Source organism: Salmo trutta, chromosome 7 (assembly GCF_901001165.1).
Source record: "Salmo trutta chromosome 7, fSalTru1.1, whole genome shotgun sequence".
NCBI lineage: Eukaryota > Metazoa > Chordata > Actinopteri > Salmoniformes > Salmonidae > Salmo > Salmo trutta.
In genome coordinates, this window is record NC_042963.1 from 5,027,613 (window position 1) to 5,054,726 (window position 27,114).

Below are 27,114 nucleotides of genomic sequence, written 5' to 3' on the forward strand. Positions count from 1 at the left end.
ACAGTAAGGCTGTTTGTGTCTTATGCCCTGAAGAATTGTATTCTTAAAACATTCACATCATCATGACTTTCTGATCTGTTGACACAGATTAGTGATGGGAAATGCTTGGCTAAAGGCCGGAGTCCTGGCGGCAGCGTGTTAGAGTCATTGCTCCCCACCAGCCCAGACTGCAGTGAACAGGTTGAAGCCAGAGCTTGGAGCCTGCGGGTCAGTGGAAGGACGTGAGCAAGTGGAGCTTTCATTTCCTGTCAAAGAGGAGCAGCGAGGAGCTTTCAGAGGGATCAGTCGAAGCCTAATTGGGCCCCGGTGGGTGACACGGCAGCGTCGTAAATAAAGCAAACACAGTTTTAGTGTCTCTGCCACTGGACTCTTTAAACCTTCATCACAGAGCAAGCACTTCCAATGAAAGACCACATCTAATTACTTTTCTAGAGGTTGGTTATTTAATTGATCCTTTTTTCCATATGCATTTATGTTTTTTAATCAGAAATTAGAGCATACATTTCCTCAGCGCTGGAGGACCTGGTAGGGGACCATAATTAGCAGGCTTGGGCCTGACGGTATCTGCTGCTGTTTAATACGCTGGTCTGGTGTCACTCTGACAGTACTGCTGCATGGTGTCACTCTGACAGTACTACTGCATGGTGTCACTCTGTCAGTACTACTGCATGGTGTCACTGACAGTACTACTGCATGGTGTCACTCTGACAGTACTACTGCATGGTGTCACTCTGACAGTACTACTGCATGGTGTCACTGACAGTACTACTGCATGGTGTCACTCTGACAGTACTACTGCATGGTGTCACTGACAGTACCACTGCATGGTGTCACTCTGACAGTACTACTGCATGGTGTCACTCTGACAGTACTACTGCATGGTGTCACTGACAGTACTACTGCATGGTGTCACTCTGACAGTACTACTGCATGGTGTCACTCTGACAGTACTACTGCATGGTGTCACTGGCAGTACTACTGCATGGTGTCACTGACAGTACTACTGCATGGTGTCACTCTGACAATACTACTGCATGGTGTCACTGACAGTACTACTGCATGGTGTCACTGACAGTACTACTGCATGGTGTCACTCTGACAGTACTACTGCATGGTGTCACTGACAGTACTACTGCATGGTGTCACTCTGACAGTACTACTGCATGGTGTCACTGACAGTACTACTGCATGGTGTCACTGACAGTACTACTGCATGGTGTCACTCTGACAGTACTACTGCATGGTGTCACTGACAGTACTACTGCATGGTGTCACTCTGACAGTACTACTGCATGGTGTCACTGACAGTACCACTGCATGGTGTCACTCTGACAGTACTACTGCATGGTGTCACTCTGACAGTACTACTGCATGGTGTCACTCTGACAGTACTACTGCATGGTGTCACTCTGACAGTACTACTGCATGGTGTCACTGACAGTACTACTGCATGGTGTCACTCTGACAGTACTACTGCATGGTGTCACTCTGACAGTACTACTGCATGGTGTCACTGGCAGTACTACTGCATGGTGTCACTGACAGTACTACTGCATGGTGTCACTCTGACAATACTACTGCATGGTGTCACTGACAGTACTACTGCATGGTGTCACTGACAGTACTACTGCATGGTGTCACTCTGACAGTACTACTGCATGGTGTCACTGACAGTACTACTGCATGGTGTCACTCTGACAGTACTACTGCATGGTGTCACTGACAGTACTACTGCATGGTGTCACTGACAGTACTACTGCATGGTGTCACTCTGACAGTACTACTGCATGGTGTCACTCTGACAGTACTACTGCATGGTGTCACTCTGACAGTACTACTGCATGGTGTCACTCTGACAGTACTACTGCATGGTGTCACTGACAGTACTACTGCATGGTGTCACTCTGACAGTACTACTGCATGGTGTCATTCTGACAGTACTACTGCATGGTGTCACTGACAGTACTACTGCATGGTGTCACTCTGACAGTACTACTGCATGGTGTCACTGACAGTACTACTGCATGGTGTCACTGACAGTACTACTGCATGGTGTCACTGACAGTACTACTGCATGGTGTCATTCTGACAATACTACTGCATGGTGTCACTGACAGTACTACTGCATGGTGTCACTCTGACAGTACTACTGCATGGTGTCACTGACAGTACTACTGCATGGTGTCACTGACAGTACTACTGAATGGTGTCACTCTGACAGTACTACTGCATGGTGTCACTGACAGTACTACTGCATGGTGTCACTGACAGTACTACTGCATGGTGTCACTGACAGTACTACTGCATGGTGTCACTCTGACAGTACTACTGCATGGTGTCACTGACAGTACTACTGCATGGTGTCACTGACAGTACTACTGCATGGTGTCACTGACAGTACTACTGCATGGTGTCCATTTCAGAAACTTTAAAGGACCACTGTTGGTCAGATTTAAAGTGATGCACTACATCATCTATAACACTATGCTTATTAGGATTCAAGCATCAAACTAATAAGCAAGACAAGAGGATAAACCAACTGAAAATATACAAGGCCAAATTCAGTATGGATTGTGCTGGGGAAGGCGGAGACGCGTGAAACACACAAGTAGCTTTGAATAAAGACATTGATTGAAGATATGCGAGGTAGTTCCTGAAATACCGCTGGTTACTCTAATAGATGAAAATAGTATGGCTATATTATGTTTGTGTCAGTGTGTTATTGTGTGGCTGTTGATATTTCAAATGTGTAGTGTATGCTAATTTGGTTAAATATACTTGCCCTGGGCTGTGAATTATGAATATGGCTCATAATAAACTTTTAACGTCTGCTTCCAACTCACACTCTCAAACACATAGGTCCCCTGAACGCAGCTCACTCTCCAGATCCCAATCACCTGAATTCTGATCACCTGTTCACACACCTGTATGTCATTATCACACACTATTTAGTTCAGTTCTTTGCACCCCATCATTGTGAAGTATTGTTTGTTTTGTGACACACTTCTATTTGTAGCTCTGGTTTTCCAGTAAGTTAATCCTCCCGTGTATGATAGTTTTGACCTGCCTCATTAACGACGCCTTTTGCCTATTCCCTGCCTGTACTTTAGCCTATCGGATTTCCTGTTATCAACCTATTGCCTGATCTCCCAGATGATGTTACTAGCATTTTCCCTGACTGTACTGTTGCCTGCCCCTGGACCCAGCTACCTGCCTCCTCCTGTGGTCCTTTACAAATAATCACCTGCTGCGCCCTGTGCTTGAATACCTCACCAAAAAACGACAGATGGATTCAGCGGAGCTGCAGCTACGTCTAGCCCGACAGGAGGAACGCATCGATGAACTCTGCGACCTCCTTCGCCAGTCCCTTCCTGCTTCACCGATATCAGGTGCCACAGCCTCCTCTCGTTCATCACTCCCATATCCATGCCTATTAAATACGACGGCTCCCCAGGGAAATGTCAAGGATTTCTCATGCAATGTAACCTGTACATAGACCATCACCCCGCTGACTTCGTCATCTCCCTACTCACAGGCAAAGCTCTGGATTGGGTCACAGCCCTGTGGGCCACTCAAAGTTCTGATCTGTCCTCTGAATCACGTTTCCATGCCCTCTTCAAGGAGGTGTTCGCCCATTCAGTTTCAGGTCGTCACACCGCGGACCTATATTTGTGAGCTGCGACAGGGCCGTCGCTCCACCACTGAGTATGCCCTTGAGTTCCGCACCATGGCTGCCGGCAGTGGATGGAGTGAACCATCTCTTCTTAGTCTACCGGAGGGGTCTTAATCGGGAGTTACAGACCAAACTGGCCTGCAGAGGAGATTTAACAAACCTAAACCAATACATCCGGATGTCCATATCCATTGGCAACGTACTGGTGGACCCCCCCCCCCCCCCCACCCCCTCCACGAAGGGGTGACCACAACCCCTCCACTTCCGCCTGGGTAAGCCCCTCTACGCTCTTGAATATTACCAAAAGGTAGTTTGGTATCCCGGCTCTTCTTTCTGCTAATGGGGTCAATCAGTTTGTGGAGGGACTAGTGGACTCGGGGGGGGTGCAGGTAATTTAATTGACAAACAATTGGCACAACAGTTAAGAGTCAAACTAATCCTTGTTAATCCACCCGTTAGGATTAATGCGCTGGACGGACAACCTCTCGGAACTGGTCTTGTGACTCGCAACTACCGAAAGTATCACCCTTCAGATTGGCCTCCTTCACTCTGAGGTCATTCAGTTAATGGTGTTGTCTTCGCCTAAAGAACCCCTCATCCTCGGTCACCCCTGGCTAAGCCTTCACGACCCTGCCATCTCCTGGCGGCGAGGGGAACTGATGTCATTGTCTCCCGTCTGTTTTAAGAACTGCTTCAATCTACCCTGTCGAGCCACCTCTATAGAAGGATCGGAGTCTGCCATTCCATCCCATCCCATCTTCAGCAAAAAAAGGTGTCCATTCTGCCCCCTCATTGCCTGGAGGACTGCGCAATCGACCTCCTTCCTGGGGCATTGCCCCCTAAGGGTTTGATCTACCCCTTGTCCATCCCAGAGAATGAGGCCCTCGACATGGGATTCAGCCATCCATCCACGTCTCTGGCTACATCCAGTTTGGTAGTCTCCGTCCCTGCATAGATTACCAACCCCTCAATGAAAAATTGCTTCCCTCTTCCTCTGATTCTGGCCAGACTAGAACAAGTTGGACAGGCTACCATCTACTCCAAACTGGACCTACTGAAAAGCCTCTTCACCTCTGCACCCATCCTTAGGCAGCCAGATACTACCCTTCCTTTTGTTCTGGGGGTTGATGCATCTGAGGTCGGCGTAGGAGCGGTTCTCTCTCAGCGGGTAGGGACACCTCCCAAATTACACCCATGTGGCTTCTTTTCCAAGAAACTGTCACCCGCTGAGAGGAACTATGATGTCGGGAACCGAGAGCTCCTAGCCATTAAGCTGGCTATCTAAGAGTGGTGCCACTGGTTAGAGGGAGCTCATCACCCATTCCTTGTCCTTACCGACCACTGCAATTTGGAGTACTTAAGAAGTGCTAAGAGGCTCAACCCCAGACATGCTCGCTGGGCACTCTTCTTCACCTGCTTTAACATCTTACATCTAGACGTTCCGCTAGCGGAACACCTGCTCCAATAGCCAATGATGGGCGTGGCGCGAATTACAAATTCCTCAAAAATACAAAAACTTCAATTTTTCAAACATATGACTATTTTACACCATTTTAAAGACAAGACTCTCCTTTATCTAACCACACTGTCCGATTTCAAAAAGGCTTTACAACGAAAGCAAAACATTAGATTATGTCAGCAGAGTACCCAGCCAGAAATAATCAGACACCCATTTTTCAAGCTAGCATATAATGTCACAAAAACCAAAACCACAGCTAAATGCAGCACTAACCTTTGATGATCTTCATCAGATGACACCCCTAGGACATTATGTTATACAATACATGCATGTTTTGTTCAATCAAGTTCATATTTATATCAAAAACCAGCTTTTTACATTAGCATGTGACGTTCAGAACTAGCATACCCCCCGCAAACTTCCGGTGAATTTACTAAATTACTCACGATAAACGTTCACAAAAAACATAACAATTATTTTAAGAATTATAGATACAGAACTCCTCTATGCACTCGCTATGTCCGATTTTAAAATAGCTTTTCGGTGAAAGCACATTTTGCAATATTCTCAGTAGATAGCCCGGCATCACAGGGCTAGCCATTTAGACACCGACCAAGTTTAGCCCTGACCAAAGTCAGATTTACTATAAGAAAAATTTTATTACCTTTGCTGTCTTCGTCAGAATGCACTCCCAGGACTTCTACTTCAATAACAAATGTTGGTTTGGTTCAAAATAATCCATAGTTATGTTCAAATGAATCCTACAGACGAAGAACCATATATGTGACAATTTTTCCATTTTAAGATAATCAGTTATTTTTATATTATTAATTGTGTGTACCACATTAGGTGTTTTATGGTTGACAAATAATTCACCATACTCATATCTTCCAACAACAATTGATATTATTTTGTTATTTCAAAAAATACTTATTTTATTGGTGTTTTAATTTTTAGAATGTGGAAGAACAGTATATCTCCAGCGATGATTTCAGTTTGTGGAAGAACAGTATATGTGACATTTTGCATGACACTTGTAAAATGTCCTTTTTTAACACCTGATATGATGTTTTAAGTACTTTCAAGTACAGATGCCCTTCATGTAAATAACTTAAATGCAATATGTAGTTAATTAATCCTTTCTGCACGTCGTGGAACACGCTCTTCCCTGCAGGATACAGTGTAACGTTACATATAACTAGCTAGCTACTGTAGCCATGTCGAATCATCCGGTGGATGGACAAAAAGTAGCTAGCTATGTTTCTTCTATATTCTAGCAATAACATTTGTAACGATAGTGTATAAATTAGTAGCCAACAAACTTTAGCTAATATATTTTCTCTATAGTTACAAATTAGACAACCCAGAACATACATGTTAGTTACTGTACTCTATAGCTAGCTAGCTTGATTGTTTGATATACGGTTCTTCCACATACCTCTTTTGGACAGCTTTTCACTGTTTTTTCTTGACCCTTACGATTTGTATAGGGTTTTCCCGCATTCCGTAAGATCTTCCTTTGCCTGTCTTTCCATTCTTTTAGTTTTGTTTTACGTTTCTTTCCCACATTTCGGCGATTTTCATCAGCAACAGAAAAGTTGTGCGCTTGTCCGTCCATTCTGAGTGGTGCACATAAACGGTTATTCCACGAGAGCCTATCTTTAAATTAAAAAATATTGTTAATTAGCGCGTGGAAAGCTTGTGAAACCGGTTCACTATAGAAAAAGGATGTCCAATAATGATTTTTCATGTATATCTCTTTTTTTTGAAAAATGTCACATATACGGTTCTTCGTCTGTAGGATTCAAATATCCTCTGTTTTGTTCATGCGTTCAAGACACTATCCGAATGGTAAAGAAGGGTGACGAGCACGACGCATTTCGTGACAAAACATTTCTAAATATTCCATTACCGTACTTCGAAGCATGTCAACCGCTGTTTAAAATCAATTTTTATGCCATTTGTCTCGTAAAAAAGCGATAATATTCCGACCGGGAAATCGTTTTTTAGTACAGAGAGAGAGAAAGTAAAAGCATGGGATCCCCTCGTGCACGAGCCTCAGTCTGATGGCCCTCTGATCGACCACCATCCAAACGCGCTAAAGTTTTTCAGCCAGCAGCGGGAATTATATCATTCAGCTTTTTCCCGGGTTCTGAGAGCCTATGGGAGCCGTAGGAAGTGTCACGTTACAGCAAAGATCCTACATTTTCTTTAAACAGAGCCAAGAAGCTCAAGGAATGGTCAGAGAGGGTACTTCCTGTTTGGAATCTTCTCAGGTTTTTGCCTGCCATATGAGTTCTGTTATACTCACAGACACCATTCAAACAGTTTTAGAAACTTTAGGGTGTTTTCTATCCAAAGCCAATAATTATATGCATATTCTAGTTTCTGGGCAGGAGTAATAATCAGATTAAATCGGGTACGTTTTTTATCCGGCCGTGAAAATACTGCCCCCTAGCCATAACAGGTTAACTTCACTTTCACCTATCTGCCTGGCAAGAAAAATGTGAAGGCTGATTCCTCATCCCGTCTGTTTGACTCCACTTCCTCTAACCCAGCTCCCGAGCCCATCCTGCCTCCATCTTGTGTCATGGGAAATCCAATCAGCCGTCCAAGAGGCCCTACGCCACGACCCAGCACCTCCCAACACCCCTGCAGGTAAGACCTACGTTCCAGCATCCGTCAGACCCCAACTAACGCAGTGGTGCCAGACCTCGCTGAGTTCTGGCCATCCCAGGATCACCCGGACCGTGGAGCTGCTGACACGCAAGTTCTGGTGGTCATCCCTAACAGCAGACGTCTGAGATTACGTTATTTTCTGTCCCGTCTGTGCATGGGCAAAGAGCCCTCGCCAACTACCTACCAGTAAGCTCAAGTCTTTACCTACACCACACAGACCATGGTCCCACATCGCCATGGTTTTCCTCACTGATCTGCCAGACTCTTCGGGCTTCACTACTATTTTAGTTGTGGACCAGTTCTCCAAGATGTGCCGACTCATCCCCCTTCCGCATCTACCTAATGCCATGGAAATGGCCATGTGCATGTTCCAAAGGGTGTTTCGTCTGTATAGGATGACATCATTTCGGATCAGGGACCCCAGTTCGTCTCCAGGGTGTGGCAAGCCTTCTGCGACCGACTGGGGGTCTCCATCAGCCAATCCTCCGGATACCATCCCCAAACCAACGGGCAGACGGAACGCCTGAATCAGGAAATAGGGATGTACCTTCGCCAACACTGCACACACCGACCACACAAGTGGAGTCGCTATCTAGCCTGGGCCGAATACGCACAGAACTCCCTGGTGCAAATCTCACTCCTTTTCAGTGTGTCTTCAGATACCCCCCCCCCCCCCCCCCCCATCGACTGTGCCTGCCGTTGATGAGTGATTTCGACAGAGTGAGCAGGTTTGGGAGACCACACATCGGCACCTACATCAAGCTTCCCTCTCCCCGAAATGGTTCGCTGACCGGCGTCACCGACCTACTCCACTCTTACACCCTGGGCAACGTGTGTGGCTCTCTACCCGGGACATCTGGCTTCGTGAGTCCTGCAAAAAGTTCAGTCCCAGGTTCATTGGGCCCTTCAAAATAACACACCGCATCAATCCTGTCACCTACCGTCTCCAGTTGTCCCGCCATTTCCGGATCTCCTCATCCTTCCATGTGTCCCTTCTCAAGCCTGTGAGGTACAGCCCTCTCCATCCTCCAGTGGCGCACCTCCGTTTGATGTTGGCGGCGCACCGGCTTATTCCGTCCAAGCCCTCCTTGACTTCAAGCACCTGGGTGGTCGCATCCACTACCTGGTGGATTGGAAGGGGTACGGACCTCCAACTCACACTCTCAAACACGTAGATCCCCTGAACGCAGCTCACTCTCCAGATCCCAAAGTGCTTGAAACCAGCTCTCTGTCTCCCATGTTCATTACATTAATATTTTGCTTCTTTTAAATTCACAGCAGATCAAAATATATCAGCTCCAGATTGGGCTTCTTTATCACGCTAGATTTTCCCACCATGACTTCACTTTGTAATTCTGCTGTGTCTCTTTCCTAAGGACTGCGTATACATATTCATTCTGATGCTATAGAATGTGTCAGAGGTGTCCTAACGGTGTCCTATTGAACACTTTTGCAGTCATCCATGTGCCAGCCACTGTGGAAATGTGTTTTTCCCTTCCCTCTTTCAATGAAACAAAGTTGATCTGTACTTATCTCTATTGATACCTGATTACATTTTTTTATTCCAGGGTTTGCAACGGCGAGACTATCAGTGGCTTTAGCAGATTTATCAAACCATATTGTTCTCTTTATTGTTCTCTTTCCTCAGGAGGCTCAGACTCGCATTGCATTCAGTGTTAATTCAAATGAAATATGCAGTTAGATTATTCTGTGCATTGTTGCCTGACGCTCACTCTAAGTACAGAGCATCGAGGTAACGCAAGAAGTTAAAGGCTTTACAGTTCTATTGCTTTTTTTTGTTTTTTTAAGTCAGACCTGAACTCTGTTTTTCCTACAAATATGTTCAAGGATGTAGAGCTTTAGTTCAATTGGCACTGTTTTTCAGGGAGTCTTGGGAAGCTATTTTGAAGAATAAGAAAATAAAGTTGAAACCAGTGTAGAGGCATCTTGATGACAATGTCCTAGCTTGCAATACAAATAACATTTTGAATTACTGACCATTTGAAGGTTCTCTCAGCAACAGTAACAATTCGGTCTGACCTGATTGGCTGCAAGGCCCTGGTTTCTGTTCATGTGACATTGTTCCAAGGTAGGCAGTACAGTAGCTATCCTGAGGCCCATGTCAGGACCCCCTGATCCTAGAGCAGTGCCTGTCAGGCCTGCACCTGTAACACAGAGACCTTGTGGCCCTGCATCCAGCACGTAGGACCGTGCTGGGCCACCGCACTGCCTCCGACATGCTTTGCATTCAACTACCACTCACGGCCCAGGCAATGCTCCAGAGACCGGCCGTGATCCCAGCTGTTCGCTTCATTTTAATGCACTCTGAATAATATTAAAGCAGAATCAGTTGAATTTATTAATGCAGGCTGCCCCTCGGAGAGATGCTTTTAAAGGCCAATGATTTAATTTAAGCTCTTAAACCCTCTATTTTTGATATGTTACAAAGAATTATGGCTTTTGCCATGTCTTTACACCATAGAGTACAGTGGGCCACTGTATAAATTATTACCAAACCATGACTTCTGGAAACAGCCACCATTAGCAGTCATATTTCCACTCCTTATCCTAGAGACAGTCCCTGTTCTTGCACTTTCTAGTATTCCTGTCATTAGAGTCTGTTCTTGAATAAAGAACGACACTGTCAGTATAAAATCTATTTGCAAGGTTTTTTTGTAGTCGACTTGGAGGATAAACCGACTCCTACAAAGCAAACTGGCACCTGAATATAGGCCTGGATGTCTTTTCAAAAGCTCCACATGCTGTCTCCTCAGGTACATGCTTATGGAGGGAGACCAATCTGGGACTGTAGCACCACAATCTGGCCCGTCATTTGGATGTCGTTACTGAGTTGATTCCAGGTAAGCCTTCCACTTTATTGGTGTCAAGGTCCTCTTAGAGTAGGCCCTGACCTCTGCCGTTTTAATTCAAGGCAGCCCAGACTCAGGGCACTGGTGCTAATCTCATTGGCCCGTTTTTCAATTGGTACCACTAGAACAAATAGCTATAACCAAAGAGATTTGACACCTGTAAGTATAACCAAGAGTAGTGCCTCTGTCACTATGTGGCACTGTGGTAAAATAGTGACTCCATGATGGGAGGTCAGAGAACCATCACGAAATCACTCATGTAACAATTACTAAAAAGGGGTTACGGAGTGTAGTGGCATAATAAAATGAAGCCTTTGCTGGCATCATCTGAAAGGCAGGGCGGTACACCTGCAAAGGAGAGAAGGGATCACATCAGTGTTCTCTGTGTTTGCGCTTGCTAGTTTGACGCCTGCTTCAGGGCTGCACATCACAGGAGCGACTGCTGAAAAAACAGGTTGTAGGGGTCCTTGCGCACAGCCTGCCTGTGGTGCTGCCTGAAGGACTACCATGGAAACAAGGAGTGTGACAGGCTCTGGGGGGATCCACCACAGCTGCAGGCACTTCCATTTTGACAGACTGATGAAGACATCACTGCCACACAGTGCACAAAAACAACAACAACTAGTGGGAAAAAAATATGATCCAGGCAATGTTAACTGCTATGTGGCTCAAATGTTTATTAGCAAGCTTGTAAAACATCCAGGGAGTTTCTAATGCATTCAGGGACCAGATTGCATGGTGACTTATCTGCTGAGATTTGGGCTTTTCCCTAGAGGGAATAGATTTATAAATTATTTTTTAAATATGATTATCTCTCTATGAAGAGGAAAGAGACATTATGCTTAGTGAGAATTCTGTGGCAGTCCTAACCCTGTCTATATCCTGTCTTTAGCTCACTGAATGAATGACTCAACATTAACAGAGGGCGTCCAAGCCCAAAAGCTCAGTGCTAGTGACTTGACAGCTGGGAAGCAGACAGCCTATTCACCATGACCTCTCTTAATACCAATGACGTCATTTGCCTTGATAATATCTCCACTGATGACAGCTCCAACCTCTTAGTTCCCAGAAGTCCCCAGAGCCAGGCTCAATTCATCAATATTAGCCAACGATACTCATGTTAAACATTATGGAACAGGTAGTGGTTGTAACTTCAAGACAAAATGTCACTTGATTGTTCTTTGGTCATCTCTTTCAGAAACAATGCATCAGTAACAAGCTGCAGTTATATTGTGTTTGGAAAGTTCTGTCTTGTATTTTTAGAAGTTTTGAATCCTAACAAGAGTTTCTAGGATCAAACATATTGCAGAGCACATCACTGTATGTGTGAGATACAGCAGTATTGGAGTGTGTTAAAATATGATGATTAACAGTACCCCAGGAGTGATGCTTAATTGGTTTCACCTGTCGGGACACCTCATTGGTTCTTCTCTGTGGGCACCCCACCTCCTCCTCCATGCCACCCCCACCCCACCCCACCCCCAGTGGAGCCCAGAATGCAGCAGGGTTTCAGCTTGTGTGTGGGATTTAGCTCGTCAGAAGCTCAGGGTCACCTCCACTCCCCCTCACTTTGAAATGGACCCCTGGTGGCAGCTCCTGGGAGAGCCCAGTGATGTCTCTATCAGCCTGTCAAAAGAGATAGCCTGGGGCTCCACCAGGTCCCCCTGAGCCAATCAAACTCTTCACAAAGCACAGATAGATGCTCTTTCACCAGCGTGCTACTGCAGAGGAAGGAGATCACCCGCCCTCCCGCCCGACTGGGATGCTCAGCACACCAATCAGCTAGAACAAACTCCCAGTGCTGGGGTCCAGGGCTCACCTCAGCCAAAACTCTGCTCAAACTAGGGCTATTTTTAAGTGTTACTTGTTTATTTATTTACTCTTTCTTTGAATGAGCAGAACTGAGAACACACCAACTAAACAATAAGTTATTTCAAAGGCCCACTGTGTGGAGATCCAACGATAAAAATGACTCTAAGAACTCTGATAACATGTTATATGATTAAAGTTCCACTGGTACATGAGCAAGAAATACTCCATAAGGATTTTATCCAATATGTGCATAGTCTGGAAATGTCATGAGGAATTGATTTCCCATTAAAAAGAGAGAGTAATTTGTCAAAGGCAATGAAAGAGCCAGTTAATGTAGGCCCATCAAGGATAAAACTGTTTGAAAATCATCACATTCAAATCTAATACATATAAGATCTAAAACAATCTTCTAAACACACCAATAATCATCTCTAAGTAACATCACATCAATGTTTGAGGCTAATCGTTGTGAATAACTTGAAGATGCCTCAAAGCAAACCGTGAAAGACCCTCTGAGGATTATGTCTGATGGAGTAGGAAGCATATGTTACTCTTCCAGGAACTCCATCATGGAGAGAAAGACTATCCCGTGTGTGTAGCCAACATTTGGTAGTTGAGGTGATTTTAGTGGAAACGTGAAGCATTAAGTGCTGAAGATGAAGAGTACTCTCTGTGAGATGAGCGCCCGCTCATTTGGACCCTGTTATTGTGAGAAGGCAACAAAAGCACTGCAATAGCCACTGCGCCGGACCGACATACAAGGGCTTTGATGTGAGCTTGGTAACCAAGGCACAGCGGTGGCCGATGCATGAGCTCTGTTCCAATGGGTGTGTTGTGTAATCAGATGTATTTACTGTGTATTCAGGGAGAGAAGTGGTGCAGTTAGGAAGAAAATCATTGTGGAACAACTACAGTTTGAGATGGGATTTTTCTAGATTTTACAATTCATCACATTTTCATTTGAGAATTGACAAATAAGAAGACATCAAAACAGGAAACGTGAGAAGTTGCACTAGAGTATCAAAGTTACATGTGTCTAACTTTCCTTTGAATCTGTTCAGAAAATGTTTTCTTCATAATACAAAAAAATTGATCAAAGGGATTGTACAGAGTTAATTTTACAAATAAAATAATTATATGCACCTTGAATATAAAAAGGCGTTGTAGTAAACAGTTATGAGCATCGACCTACATAAAAAGAGAGCCATAAAAATACAAAATAAATGCCTGTAATACTTTACCTAAAGTCTATATTTGAGAGATCAATTTAAATTGGTAGGAATGTAAGTACAAAGTATTAACTGGATTTAGCACACCTACAGTATTACATTTACCAATTTGCCCTTATATGAAAATAAAATGTAAATGATTCAAAGCATTGCAGTGGTTCAGTTTTACTACTCAAAGCAATAAAAGCCAAACAGCAGAGGTCTGAGTTAAACCAAACTTTCTAGCTCTCATTCTTTTTCTAAAATGCATGAATGGATGCGGGCAGACGGCGTCTCTGGCTCTGTGATTGACAGCTCCATGTGCTGCCTCCCTAGCCGGTGCAGTGCACAGCCCCTGTCAGGGGGGTGGCAGACACACAAACGGGAGAGCGGCTGACTGCACCCCCACAGCAGGGGGCATGGGAGAGGGGGGAGCAGGCGGTGAGGGGTCGCAGGTTCTGCTGGCACTGGAGCGTTGCCATCGTAGCGGACTGGGCCGTGCCATTTTCAAAAGGAGCCCGGGCCTTTCATCCAGCATGTCCGAGGGGCTTACCTTCTCCTCCGTGGCGGGCTCTGGACGCTGGGCGCTCTCAGCTCGCTGTACTGCACCTGTAAAAACAAACAGGAGTTTGGTCGGAGGCAGGTAATCTGAGCTCAGTGGAGCGCACGGTAATGGCTCCCCCGAGGAGAGCTGGTGCAGGGGAAAGCGAGGCGGGCTTGCCTGTAATGAATCATTTTTTAAACACAGGAGCAGAGGGGATTAATCACAGGGAGGAAGGATTTGAGAAGTCAAGGGTTCCGTACCAGCGCACTCCCCCCTCCTCCGCCACAATCGCAATATTAGAAGCAGACATCAACTGTTGAGAAGACCTGCCAGTGAGGGAGTTGTAAAACTGCATAATCGCTCATTGCAAGTTGTGTCCTTTCGGAGAAAACTTTGTACGAAGCCAAGAATAGCCTCAGCCAGGGGTTTCTTAACTAGAGTAGCAACTGGCATCAATGGGATGTCGAATTTTACATGCTTCAATGGGAACTAAAAGTTGACTTTGATTTCATCCGAGAAAAGAGACCTGCCACTTTGACATTTTAACTTAAACCCCAGTTTCCTTTCAGTTATGTTTGCAGAATTATGCTCAACATCAAAGATTTCAGGTTTATACAGATTCCTACATGTCCAAACATATTTGTAACAGAAATCAAGGCTGAAAGTCTAGAATTAAACTTCCAAATTGGAAATGGTTGAAAAACTGTAAGTATCTAAAATATCTTTGTCCAATTTTTGTAGTCTCTAGTGAAAGTAACAGGTCCTAAAAATGAATCAAAACAACCATAATGCGAAACCAATTGATAGTTGGAAAAATATTTAGAAACTTGACAAAATGAAGTTTGAAGAAAAAATGCTTTCAAAAGCATTTTTGTTTTTGCTACAACAATAACACGATTCTGTTGAATCAAGGTAGAGAATCCATACTAATTACCAAACCCTGATTATTAGAATGGGAGATGGAATGAATGAAGGAACAAAGTGACTGCCGTCTGCATCAGAACATGAAACTGTTAGAACTAACAGATGCTTCTTATTTCAGGACAGACAAGCTCCTGTCAGAAGTCCCGGTTTGGGGGGGCTTTGTAGATTTGCACAGGCACTAATTGCCAAGTCATTTTGCTGTGAGACAGGAGCCTGTTTCCAGCCTTTGTAATATGGCTAGACTGTGTCCATACCTCGGCCTATGTAAAGGTTGGAGTTCTAAGGTAATAACTATTGTTATGGTTCTTGTGTTTGTCTTGTTCAGCAGATTATTATTCACAAAACTTTATCTACTGATGAGTCATTATGAATGTTTTGTTTTGTTATGTACCCATCATCCATGACATAGCTCATCTGTAAACTAGACTAAAAAGTATTGTCCCAATGGAGTCATTTTTAAAACTTTAACAATGTGTCACATAAAAGATGTGAGACATAAAATATGGCAAAACTAAATGTATTCATCTTGTTGTTTTGCCAACTTACTCAGCCAAAAAAATCACATAGGCTTCTCTCCAACATCACTGAACATTTGGCAATAACTCTCAGAGTGACAACATCAAGGGGGCAGTGGAGAAAGAGACTGGGGTTCATTGTCTTTCTAGATCCAGACAGTCACGTATCCTTGCTGAATACTGTTTGTGGAGTACTGTACCTGGGAGAGGAAGGCACTGTTTGCTGCTCCGTTTCCTGCCCACACTCAGCCTATCTCAGTCAGAGAGAAAACAGGATGAACACCCAGTACCACGTACCCCGACAGCACCCTGCCCTGGCAGCTATCTGCTACCAGCCCTGTGATGTAACGGCAAATGACATATCAGCCATGGCTAATGTATGATCACATATGGCAGCCAGCAGGATGGCCGGGTCTCACGACTACATTAATTGACTCCCCCACCCTGATGTGGCGGGGGCCACGTCAGAGTGTCTAAGCTGACACAGAGCTAGTCACACCAGCCACAGACAACCACAGACGTCAGGGGCCCTCCGCCGGCCCCTGGCCAATCACAGGCCCCACAGGCCACAGCGCTTTTATCACAGAGACAAAACTGCTAATCAGGGACGAGGCTGGAGCGATATGGCGGAGGACAGATCAGAGCAGACCCCATCCAGGCAACGGGGCGACTGAATCAAACCACCGCCAGAAATAATTGGGCCAGGGGTGCTTTAAACGCGTGAGTTCATTAATAATCAAACAAAGCCAGAGGATATATTTCCCCAACACTTGAGAATTCTGTTAGAGCAAATAATGCAGATATCTTCAGGGAATTCCCTCCCTCTATGTGTATGTGAAATTGAACCCTTACCTTTTGAACGTCAGAAGGCACCCTCTTGAGGAAATCCAGTATTTCATTATTGTCAATGGCATACGGGCTGCGTAGCTTCTTGGTAAATTTGTTAACGCCTGTGAAAACAACGACACATTCATAAATAAAGGAGAAAACAATCTTGCGACCCCATCCCTAGCTCTTTCACCGCTGTATGAGAAATTGCACCTTGTGATGGTATTAAATTGATCCCCAGGAACTAAATTGAATCTGTATATCAATAAGATGGTGGGGTTGTATGGACAGGGCATTGATATGTATCATCAGAAAAATACACAACATGATCAAAAGTATGTGGACACCTGCTCATCAAACATCTCATTCCAAAATCATGGGCATAAATATGAGGTTGGTCCCCCCTTTGCTGCTATAACAGCCTCCACTCTTCTTAGGAAGGCTATCCACTATATGTTGGAACATTGCTGCTGGGACTTGCTTCCATTCAGCCACAACAAGCACTGATGTTGGGCGATTAGGATTGGCTCGCAGTCGGCGTTCCAGTTCATTCCAAAGGTGTTCGATGGGGTTGAGGTCAGGGCTCTGTGCAGGCCACAACGATCTAGACAAACCATTTCTGTATGGACCTCGCTTTGTGCACAGGGGCATTGTCATGCTGAAACAGGAAACGGCCTTCCTCAAACTGTTGCCACAAAGTTGGAATCACATAATCGTCTAGAATTTAATTGTATGCTGTAGCGTTAAGATCTCTGTTCACTTGAATTAAGGGGCCTAGCCCGAACCATGAAAAACAGCCCCAGACCATTATTCCTCCTCCACCAAACTTTACAGTTGGCACTATGCATTCGGGCAGGTAGCGTTCTCCTAGTATCCACCAAACCCAGATTCGTCCGTCGGACACTTTTCCACTGCTCCAGAGTCCATTGGTGGTAAGCTTTACACCAACTCCAGCCAACGCTTGGCATTGCGCATGGTGATCTTAAGCTTGTGGGCGGCTGCTCATCCATGGAAAACAATTTCATGAAGCTCCCGACGAACAGTTCTTGTGCTGATGTTGCTTCCAGAGGCAGTTTGGAACTCGGTAGTGAGTGTTGGAACAGAGGACAGACGATTTTTACACACTATGCGCTTCAGCACTCGCCGGTCCTGTTATGTGAGCTTGTGTGGCCTACCACTTCGTGGCTAAGCCGTTGTTGCTACTAGACGTTTCCACTTCACATTAACAGCACTTACAGTTGACCGGGGCAGCTCTAGCAAGATAGGAATTTGACGAACTGACTTGTTAGAAAGGTGGCATCCTATGACTGTGCCACGTTGAAAGTCACTGAGCTCTTCAGTAAGGCCATTCCATTCTCAATGTCTGTCTATGGAGATTGCATGGTGGTGTGCTTGATTTTATACACCTGTCCGCAACAGGTGTGGCTGAAATTGACTAATTGAAAAGGGTGTCCACATACTTTTGTATATGTCGTGTATACAGTACCAGTCAAAAGTTTGGACACACCTACTCATTCAAGGGTTTTTCTTTATTTTACTATTTTCTACATTGCAGAATAATAGTGAAAATATCAAAACAATGAAATAGCACATATGGAATCATGAAGTAACCAAAAAAGTGTTAAAAAAAATATATATATTTTATATTTGAGATACTTCAAAGCTTTGAACACTCTTGGCATTCTCTCAACCAGATTCATGAGGTAGTCAATGGGAATGCATTTCAAATAACAGGTGTGCCTTGTAAAAAGTTAATTTGTGGAATTTATTTCCTTCTTAATGCGTTTGAGCCAATCAGTTGTGTTGTGACAAGGTAGGGGTGGTGTACAGACGGTAGCCCTATTTGGCAAAAGACCAAGTCCATATTATTTCAAGAACAGCTCAAATAAGCAAAGGGAATCACAGTCCATCATTACTTTAAGATATGAATGTCAGTCAATGCAGAAAATTTCAACAACTTCGAAAGTTTCTTCAAGTGCAGTCGCAAAAACCATCAAGCGATATGATGAAACTGGCTCTCATGAGGACTGCCACAGGAAAGGAAGACCCAGAGTTACCTCTGCTGCAGAGGATAAGTTCATTAGAGTTACCAGCCTCAGATTGCAGTCCAAATAAATGCTTCAGAGTTCCAGTAACAGACACATCTCAACATCAACTGTTCAGAGGAGACTGCGTGAATCAGGCCTTCATGGTCGAATTGCTGCAAAGAAACCACTACTAAAGGACACCAATAATAAGAAGAGACTTGCTTGGGCCAAGAAACACAAGCAATGGACATTAGACCAGTGGAAATCTGTCCTTTGGTCTGATGAGTTCAAAATTGAGATTTTAGGTTCCAACCGCTGTGTCTTTGTGAGACGCAGAGTAGGTGAATGGATGATCTCCGCATGTGTGGTTCTCACTGTGAAGCATGGAGGAAGAGGTGTGATGGTGTGGAGGTGCTTTGCTGGTGACACTGTCTGTGATTTATTTAGAATTCCAGGCACACTTAACCAGAATGGCTACCACAGCATTCTGCAGTGATACGCCATCCCATCTGGTTTGTGCTTAGTGGGACTATCATTTGTTTTTCAACAGGACAATGACCCAACACACCTCCAGGCTGTGTAAGGGCTATTTGACCAAGAAGGTGAGTGATGGAGTGCTGCATCAGATGACCTGGCCTCCACAATCACCCGACCTCAACCCAATTGATATGGTATGGAATGTGTTGGACCGCAGAGTGAAGGAAAAGCAGCCAACAAATGCTCAGCATACGTGGGAACTCCTTCAAGAATGTTGGAAAAACATTCCAGGTGAAGCTGGTTGAGAGAATGCCAAGAGTGTGCAAAGCTGTCATCAAGGCAAAGGGTGGCTACTTTGAATAATCTAAAATCTAAAATATATTTAGATTTGTTTAACAATTCTTTGGTTACAACATTATTCCATATGTGTTATTTCATAGTTTTGATGTCTTCACTACTATTCTACAATGTAGAAAATAGTAAAAAATAAAGAAAAACCCTTGAATGAGTACTGTAGGCGTGTCCAAACTTTTGACTGGTACTGTATGTTGGCAGCTCAACAGTACAGAGAATGCTGTAATGCAGGCAGCAGGTGCACAGTAACACAAACATCCATAAGAGCTTTTGAACAGAGCCTGGTGGCTGACTGCAGAACATACATTTCAGTCCGTGTCCAAGGGCGACTCAGGTCCTCTGAGTACACATACAGTACTAAAGCCCGGAGCAGAGATTACCAACCTCCCTTCCCCCTATCACCACTCCACCCCCAACCACCTTTCCATATCAGTCAAACAACCAAAACATTTCTTATGTTTCCATTCAAATAAGTTTATTCTTTATCTAATTTTCAATACTGTTATTTCCCCCCATTTGGTTGCATTCCACACTATTTCTAGAAAGCAAACAGATACCTCTAGGTTCTAATGAGACCATATATTCACTGCTAGCTACAGTGCTAACCTCGGCGTGTACACAAAGAACCTAAGGACCTAAATGTGTGCAGACTACATGAAAGGCTTGCGTTACAACCAGAGATGGGGGTTAACTGGGGAGTCAGGAGAGTGTATCAGTGCTGTTGTTTGATATGATTTTGGTATTGATTGTGTTGGAGGCAGTGTGGAAGTACAGTTAGTTGTGGGCTAACAGCTGGAGGAGGAGTGTCTGTTTCCCTCTGACCGCTGAGACGACTGTCTTCCTCTGTAGGATTGGAGCAGATAATGAGGGTTTACACCAGGAGCCTACACTGCCCAAGGACATCCTGTTTTATATACAGCATGATGCTCTCTGCCTTGCCGCTCGGCTTTGTTTTCTCACAGACCCTGAGCCTAGCCTCAGACTGGTCTGCTACATCCCCCACTGAGTGAGCTCTGAGCACAATGGGCCTCTGGAGCTAGCAGCCTGAGCTGTGGGCATTACAGAGATGTGAGGATGGCTGAATGTTCAAATGACTTCAATGAAGAACATGTTATAATGATAATGGATATAAGTGCTATTCCCTGTAATTGTCTTTTTACAACAATGTTTGGCAGAAGGGGACGCTATCCATTCCAAAATACAGTATGTATTATTCTAATAGTGGTGTATATTTGACTTACCCCATATCAAGATAATGTAGCGCAGTGGGATGTAGTATAATGTTGCTGTTGCCACAAAGAGAACCAAGCAGGCCAGGCAGGACAGGAAGGGCACAGACCAGTTGAATGTGCTGTGGATGAAATATTACATCAAATAAAGTCAGAATATCATTATGACTAAGAGGATACAAGATACTGCACAATCAATAATGTAGTTGCTAGCCAAAGCCGTATACACCCACTGTTACAGAGAATATTGAACTCCAGTATACTGTAATGTGTTATGAAACATTTCCAAAACTTTAAATGTAAAACTTACTTCTTGACTCTTTCCCCGATGCATGCAATTTCATCCAAAATGCTTTGGACAGTGATGACGATCTCTTGGACCATATGGATTTTGTCCATCAGTCCCTTTTTCCCTGATTCCTAAAAATACAAAGGCACTGATGAGGTCTACTGTGCTGCATGTCAATTGTTTGAGGAAGCAGACAAAGCCCAGTTTATCTCTGCTGTGCTATCATGAGTAATGTATCTATTGAATGGCCTATAATGAGCAAACTATGTCTCTTCAGACTATGCTTTTGAAAATGAGGCAGATTCAATGTTGAAAAGCTGTCATGAGGATGACTGTGAGATTTCCACTTTTGTCCGCCACAAACAATGGAAGTACTCTACATCTAAATCACAGATTAACTGGAGGATGAGAACGACATAAAATGGCCATCAGTAATCAGGCAGCAGGCCAGATGACCCAGACAGGAAGAGCAGACAGAGGATGTATGGTGCAGCTTGTAAGGGAGTCCAATCCCACAAGTCTCCATAGGGCGGGTTTGGACTTGTTCTGCCTGTGCTATCCCACCCACCTCTATACTCTGTCTGTTTGTCGGTCTGTCCTCACACCTCTCTGTGTGTGTGAGGGAGAAGTAGCTCAGCCACCCCAGAGCGCAGGGTTGTAATCATTGGATGTATTCTCACTCATATACAACTCTCATATCATGTGAATGGACTACGGCAATGTCCACCTTCATCACCAACAAAGTGTATATATAGTGTTATAGTGTTCATTTTGTATTGATATATAAATATCATAGTGCAAAAGCTGTGATATGATACAGACATCTTACATAGACCAGATGGACATGGTATGGGAAGGTGTCAGTCAATTTCAGTGTGGGGGAAAAAAATAGATATTCTCAGGCTTGTCTTGAGTTGAATTAGACATGATCAGATGAGTGCTGCTAACAGCAGAGGAGAAGCAGCGCTGGGAAGCTTTCCAGAAGGAGAGGCTGGAGATGATAACACCAGTAATGCAAGCTAAAGAGGGCTGAGAAGACTCACATCAAAATGAGGACATAATGACAAGAATGATGACAGAGAAGAGCGAGGGAGCGAGAGGGGAGGTATCTGATGGAGTCTAACAGGAGGCTTGAGGATGTCTATATGTTTGTGTTAGAAGGCAATTCCAGCCCCAGCCTGGGCTCAGTGACAGTGTCCAGACAGAACGCTTTTATCAGAGTCTCATGAGGCAGCCCCTGGGAAACATGCTGTCCGCCAGGCAGCACAGAGCAGCGAGACTCCCCACTGTCAGTCCCCAGTCTCCTCCACAACAACCACAGGAAGAGAGCAATTCCCACCAGGCCGCTGGAAATCTCTCAAATATGCTCTCTCAGAGATCCATGAAGAGATTATTATCCTATAGTATGATACTAAAGAGAGAGAGGGGTAGTACTGTAGCCTATTTTCCTATAGAAGAGATTACTATCCCATAGTGTAATATAATAGAGAGAGGGGTAGTACTGTAGCCTATCATCCTATAGAAGAGATGACTATCCCATAGTGTCATACAATAGAGAGGGAGGGATAGTACTGTAGCCTATCATCCTATAGAATAGATTACTATCCCATAGTGTCATACAATAGAGAGGGAGGGATAGTACTGAAGCTTATCATCCTATGTATCATTGTTTTATAGAAGAGACACGGCACTGTCTGCAGCGAGACAAGAAAAACTCCAACCTCAGTCTAATGTGAATGCAGAATGCATATAATTTACTTCACATTAGGTGTTAATTTAGCTCTTTCTCCTGAGCTCTGAGTCACACCCGAGGAAACTGTTTGTGCCTGCTAAAAGCCATTAAGATCCATGTCTGTGTGCTCCTGATGGACAGCGAGCTGCGCACGGGGAAATGAGAGCTCACTGGATATGGAGCCTCATCAGTTAGAGATATGAAAGGGAATCTGAGCCTATCTAAAATTGATTAAGGCCCCCTAAACATGAATTAGGATTCAAATCTGATCAAATCTGATATGAACTCTTATTTAGAACAGATAGGACTGTGTGCACAAGGTAGATGTAGCCAAAGATGACTTAGGCGAAGAAAAATAAACAATAATAATAATAATAATAATTGAGGTTTCATTTGAAAAAAAAACCATCCAAATGATATGTACTTTAAAGTATGCATCAATAAGCTCTCATGATTATCACCTTTCATCTCCCTTGAAGTCCTCCATCTCCTTAGTGATGAGCATTGGAAGTCCTTTACTACATCACTCATTTGATGATATTATTTATCTTCGTTCATTTTCCCTTTCAGCCGCCTACAAAATTGTTCTTTGCTGCTGGTAAACAAAAATAAATAAAATGGCTTCCTTTGAAGTGAAAGGGATGGGTATACTGGTGGGGATGGACCACATAAATCATAAATGTGTACTGATTAGGAAACCTGTGTCAAATCATATTCTCATTTCAGATAAAATTGTAAAAGCTATACCTTTTAAAGGGAACAGATTTGATCTCCTGCACAAAGGTAAATAGAAAATGTGGTTTCATAGGCATGTGGGGCATAATAAACTGCTGAAAAAAGTTAATTTAACATTGCTTTAATTTGAATAAATGGAACCAAATTTGAATATTCATTCAAAGCTTGACTGAATATTTTCTAGTGACTTATTCCACAAAGAAGAGAAACGTTAATCTTAATGTAAAGCACCTGTGATTTTGACATGGATTCTTTTATGATATTAAAACGAGCTAACAAACAAATGGATACACAAACAAACGTGTGAGCAGCTCCCAGAGGCAGTACGTGTTACATACCTCCCATAATGCACATCACTGACTATGACATCAGCAGTCTGTCTGGCTGGTGTGCTGAAGGTGACCCAGTGGTGACTAGGGTCTGAGGGGGTAAGGGAAAGCACCCCTTCAGCTCAGTCTGTCACCCCCTCAACCCACCTACCCAACCCCCTGCTCCCCTGGGCAGTGCTTGAGGAGCAACACTCCCCCCTATTTACCCTGGACCAGCCATACCAGCCAGGGGCCATAGAAGACCTGTTTAATCTTCTCTGTTCATTGTGGTGGAGATCTATGGGCTTGTTTTGCTTTTCTAGTTTTTTTAACGTTATTTAATAAATATTGTCCATCTACACAATTGATACCTAAGGCCAAAGGGAAGTCACTTTGGCCATACATCATTTGTAAGCTGTCTTTTTCCCTGAGGACAGATTTGTTCACAGAGAGAGAGAGATCTGTTGTGTATTATCCTGATGTAACGTAGCCGGGCCTTTCGTCTCTCTTTAACGTCATGCTCTCACATTCCAACTGCTCTATCGGAAGTTTACATATCTCCTTCCTCCAGGGGAAAACCGGGAAAAAACATTTGAGTGGCAATGGTAACCTTCTCAGAGGGAATAGCCTTTATTCACTTCTTAGCGAAAGGACTACAAGAAAAAAATTGTGCCTTTGAAGTCATGAAATTTAACACTGATCACTCTTTAACCCCAAATAGTTTGAAAGAGCACTTTGATATGAAGTGTAAAGCTACATTGCTTGGTCTGTCTGCATGATATCACATTTAAGTGACAGCAAAACCATAACACGACTTTCAAATAAGCCACTTTAAATTAAAGCTGACATCTTAAAACAAACACAGGCAACTGCTTAATTAGTCAATGAAAGCAGATATTTCATTTTCACAGAGTGTGAATGGGCTTAGTGGGCTCACGTTAAACCTTTCAGAGAGGACTTCAAGGAACAAGAATGATTTGGTTTAAGCCGTTACACTGAGCGCCACAACACATGGACATGTACTTGGAAAAATCTACTCCCTGCTTTTTAAAAACACACTTATTTTTGAATCTAAAGGAGAAAACAAACAGAGAATAAAAATATAAAAAAGCCAAATCATTGAGGTTGAGTTAAATTATAAAGACCTACTACTAATGATCCTATTCAGTAGTAGAATTATTAAAAGCAACAAAAGCAGCACATCCTCATTCACTATTCATACAAACACACAATTGTCATATCATTACTATTTGTTTGGGGACTGGGTTGTCTTTTCTAAGCTATGATTACAAATGCAGTGCAACTAAGCGTAAACTGTATTATGTGTATGCACACATACCATGAATTAGCCTGTGCTTTCAGACAGGATTTGGAGGACAGGCCTGTTTTTTAGCAGAGGGTGTTCCTCTCCGTAGATGATGGTAGCCCCCGGTCATCACAACAGAATATATTAAGCACATTATGGATATGATTCCTGGGCCCAGACGCACTGCAGAGGGGTCAATGCTTGGAGGCTTTGCAGCAGCTCCACACTTCCCCACTTCTCCACCATAAAGCAATAATACACATCCCATTAACTCTTGCCTCTCCTAACTAAAACGAAGGGAAATGTCTAGATAAGAGGAACAAGGAGTAAAAGACATGACACTTTTGTCTTCTTCTTTTGGTGTGGGCAGCAGTGGAGGCTGTTGGGAGGAGCTATAGGAGGATGGGCTCATTGTAATGGTTGGAATGGAATAAATTCAACCTCCACTGGTGGGCAGGCATTAAAATAATTGTTTTGGTATTATCAATTTCAGATGAACAATTATAAATAAGGCATTATGAATATTGAGATCCAATTGTTTAAGTGACTGATAATCTTGATAGAACAGTAAGTACATGCTCTTAGCCTCATTTGTTATTGTAGGGAAAAGGTAGTAGTAACCATCCCATTTAGAAAAGTCTAGTGAGAAAATCTTCACTCGCTGCTAATATCTCCGAAGACAGACAAACTTCAATTAATGATGCAGTTTAACGTAGATTTGGAGTTTAAAAGGGCTGGGACACTGTGGCAGAGCACATTTGTAGTGATACTGAATACTCAATGAAATAGGCTGCAGGTGCTGAAGGAAATGTGTTTGTTCACATGCTATTACGGTTTACCTACATTCGGTCCTCATTTTGAATGCATGAAATGTTCTCTTCTTGGGTAAAGACAAGCTTCTGAGAAAGGATTTCCAGTGGAACTATGCAAAAGTCCCAACTAGAACTTGTACAACTGGCATACAGAATATACTATAGAATAGTCCAAAATAAAGGAAATAAAATACCTTCTCATCTTCCTCCTCATCATCGGTCATGTTCATGTTCACCTACAAGAGAATGGAGAGAGGTAGTGTGTTTTCAAATGGACAGGGACACATGCGGGCACTGGAGCATTTTGAACAAACACCTAGTAATGAAATTCTGCTCTAGTACATATACCCCTATTGGGAGAGGCCTGTTTCCATAGAGACGGCATCACAGGGGTGACCTCACACAAAAGGAGAGGTGAAAGAGGGCCTTCCTCACAAGAGCACTGTCACAGCAAAGCAATCTAATTTCTTCACAACATAAACACAACAGAAAAACAGAAAGAGGAAAAAAAAACATTTAATTTGGATGCTGTTGCCTAGATCCCTTTACATCAAGTCATCCCTGACCCCTGCATGGTGCACACTGTGACATTGCCTGGGAACAGGGTTGCGTTACTGCCGGGCACAGGGTCACAGAGAGGTGAAAGAGGCTCCACACTGGATATGAGGGTGAATCCAGGCTTTAACATTTCCCGGGGACTGCATCTTTGCCAGCAGCCTCAAACACAATCAGTGGGCTAGGGATGGGGATGGGGACGTTGCTGCAGGGAGGGGATGTTTGCAGGCCAAGGCCCCAGCCGTCGAGATGGCTTACAACACAGTGAAATTGGAGGGCATTGAGAAGTGTGAACAGCATTAACCTTTACAGACATGGCTAGGGGAGACTTGATTTCCATAACCTAGGCTTTGATACAGAGGAGATAGCCGTGCCAACTTGAGAATGTACTCAATGCATTTTGTCTACAACAGTATCTACACAACATCAATACAATGTTGTATGCTGAAATAATACTGTACTGGTATCAACATGGTCCAAAAAAAACATTCAGCTAATATTTTGCAAAACTGATGGTAATAACTCTTGTCACGCCCTGATCTGTTTCACCTGTCCCTGTGATTGTCTCCACCCACTCCAGGTGTCACTTATTTTCCCCGGTGTATTTATCCCTGTGTTTCCTGTCTCTCTGTGCCAGTTCGTCTTGTATGTTTGTCAAGTCAACCAGCGTGTTTTTCCTGTTCTCTTTTTGATTGTCTTCCCGGTTTTGACCCCTGCCTGACTCTAGACTACTTCCCTGCCTACCTGATCATCCTGCCTGCCCTGACCTTGATTCTGC

The 27,114-nt window shown here is 43.8% G+C and overlaps 1 protein-coding gene and 1 long non-coding RNA gene across 2 annotated transcripts in view; one reads left to right on the plus strand and one right to left on the minus strand.

Moving 5' to 3' along the window:
- The first annotated feature begins 392 nt into the window (after positions 1-392).
- Positions 393-10,655, plus strand: LOC115196664 (uncharacterized). Its single transcript, XR_003878886.1, has 3 exons — positions 393-434; positions 7,691-7,790; positions 10,586-10,655. It is a non-coding gene; the product is annotated as an uncharacterized LOC115196664 (long non-coding RNA).
- A 2,752-nt stretch (positions 10,656-13,407) lies between these two features.
- LOC115196773 (multiple C2 and transmembrane domain-containing protein 2) overlaps positions 13,408-27,114 on the minus strand; it is a 41,956-nt gene continuing 28,249 nt past the window's right edge. The window contains exons 19-23 of the mRNA XM_029757670.1: positions 25,976-26,017; positions 20,910-21,019; positions 20,612-20,721; positions 16,537-16,634; positions 13,408-14,310 (exon numbers count right to left, since the gene is read on the minus strand). Of these exons, the coding sequence (XP_029613530.1) occupies positions 14,251-14,310; positions 16,537-16,634; positions 20,612-20,721; positions 20,910-21,019; positions 25,976-26,017 (420 nt within the window). The 3' untranslated portion in view covers positions 13,408-14,250. The remainder of the gene's footprint in view (positions 14,311-16,536; positions 16,635-20,611; positions 20,722-20,909; positions 21,020-25,975; positions 26,018-27,114) is intronic.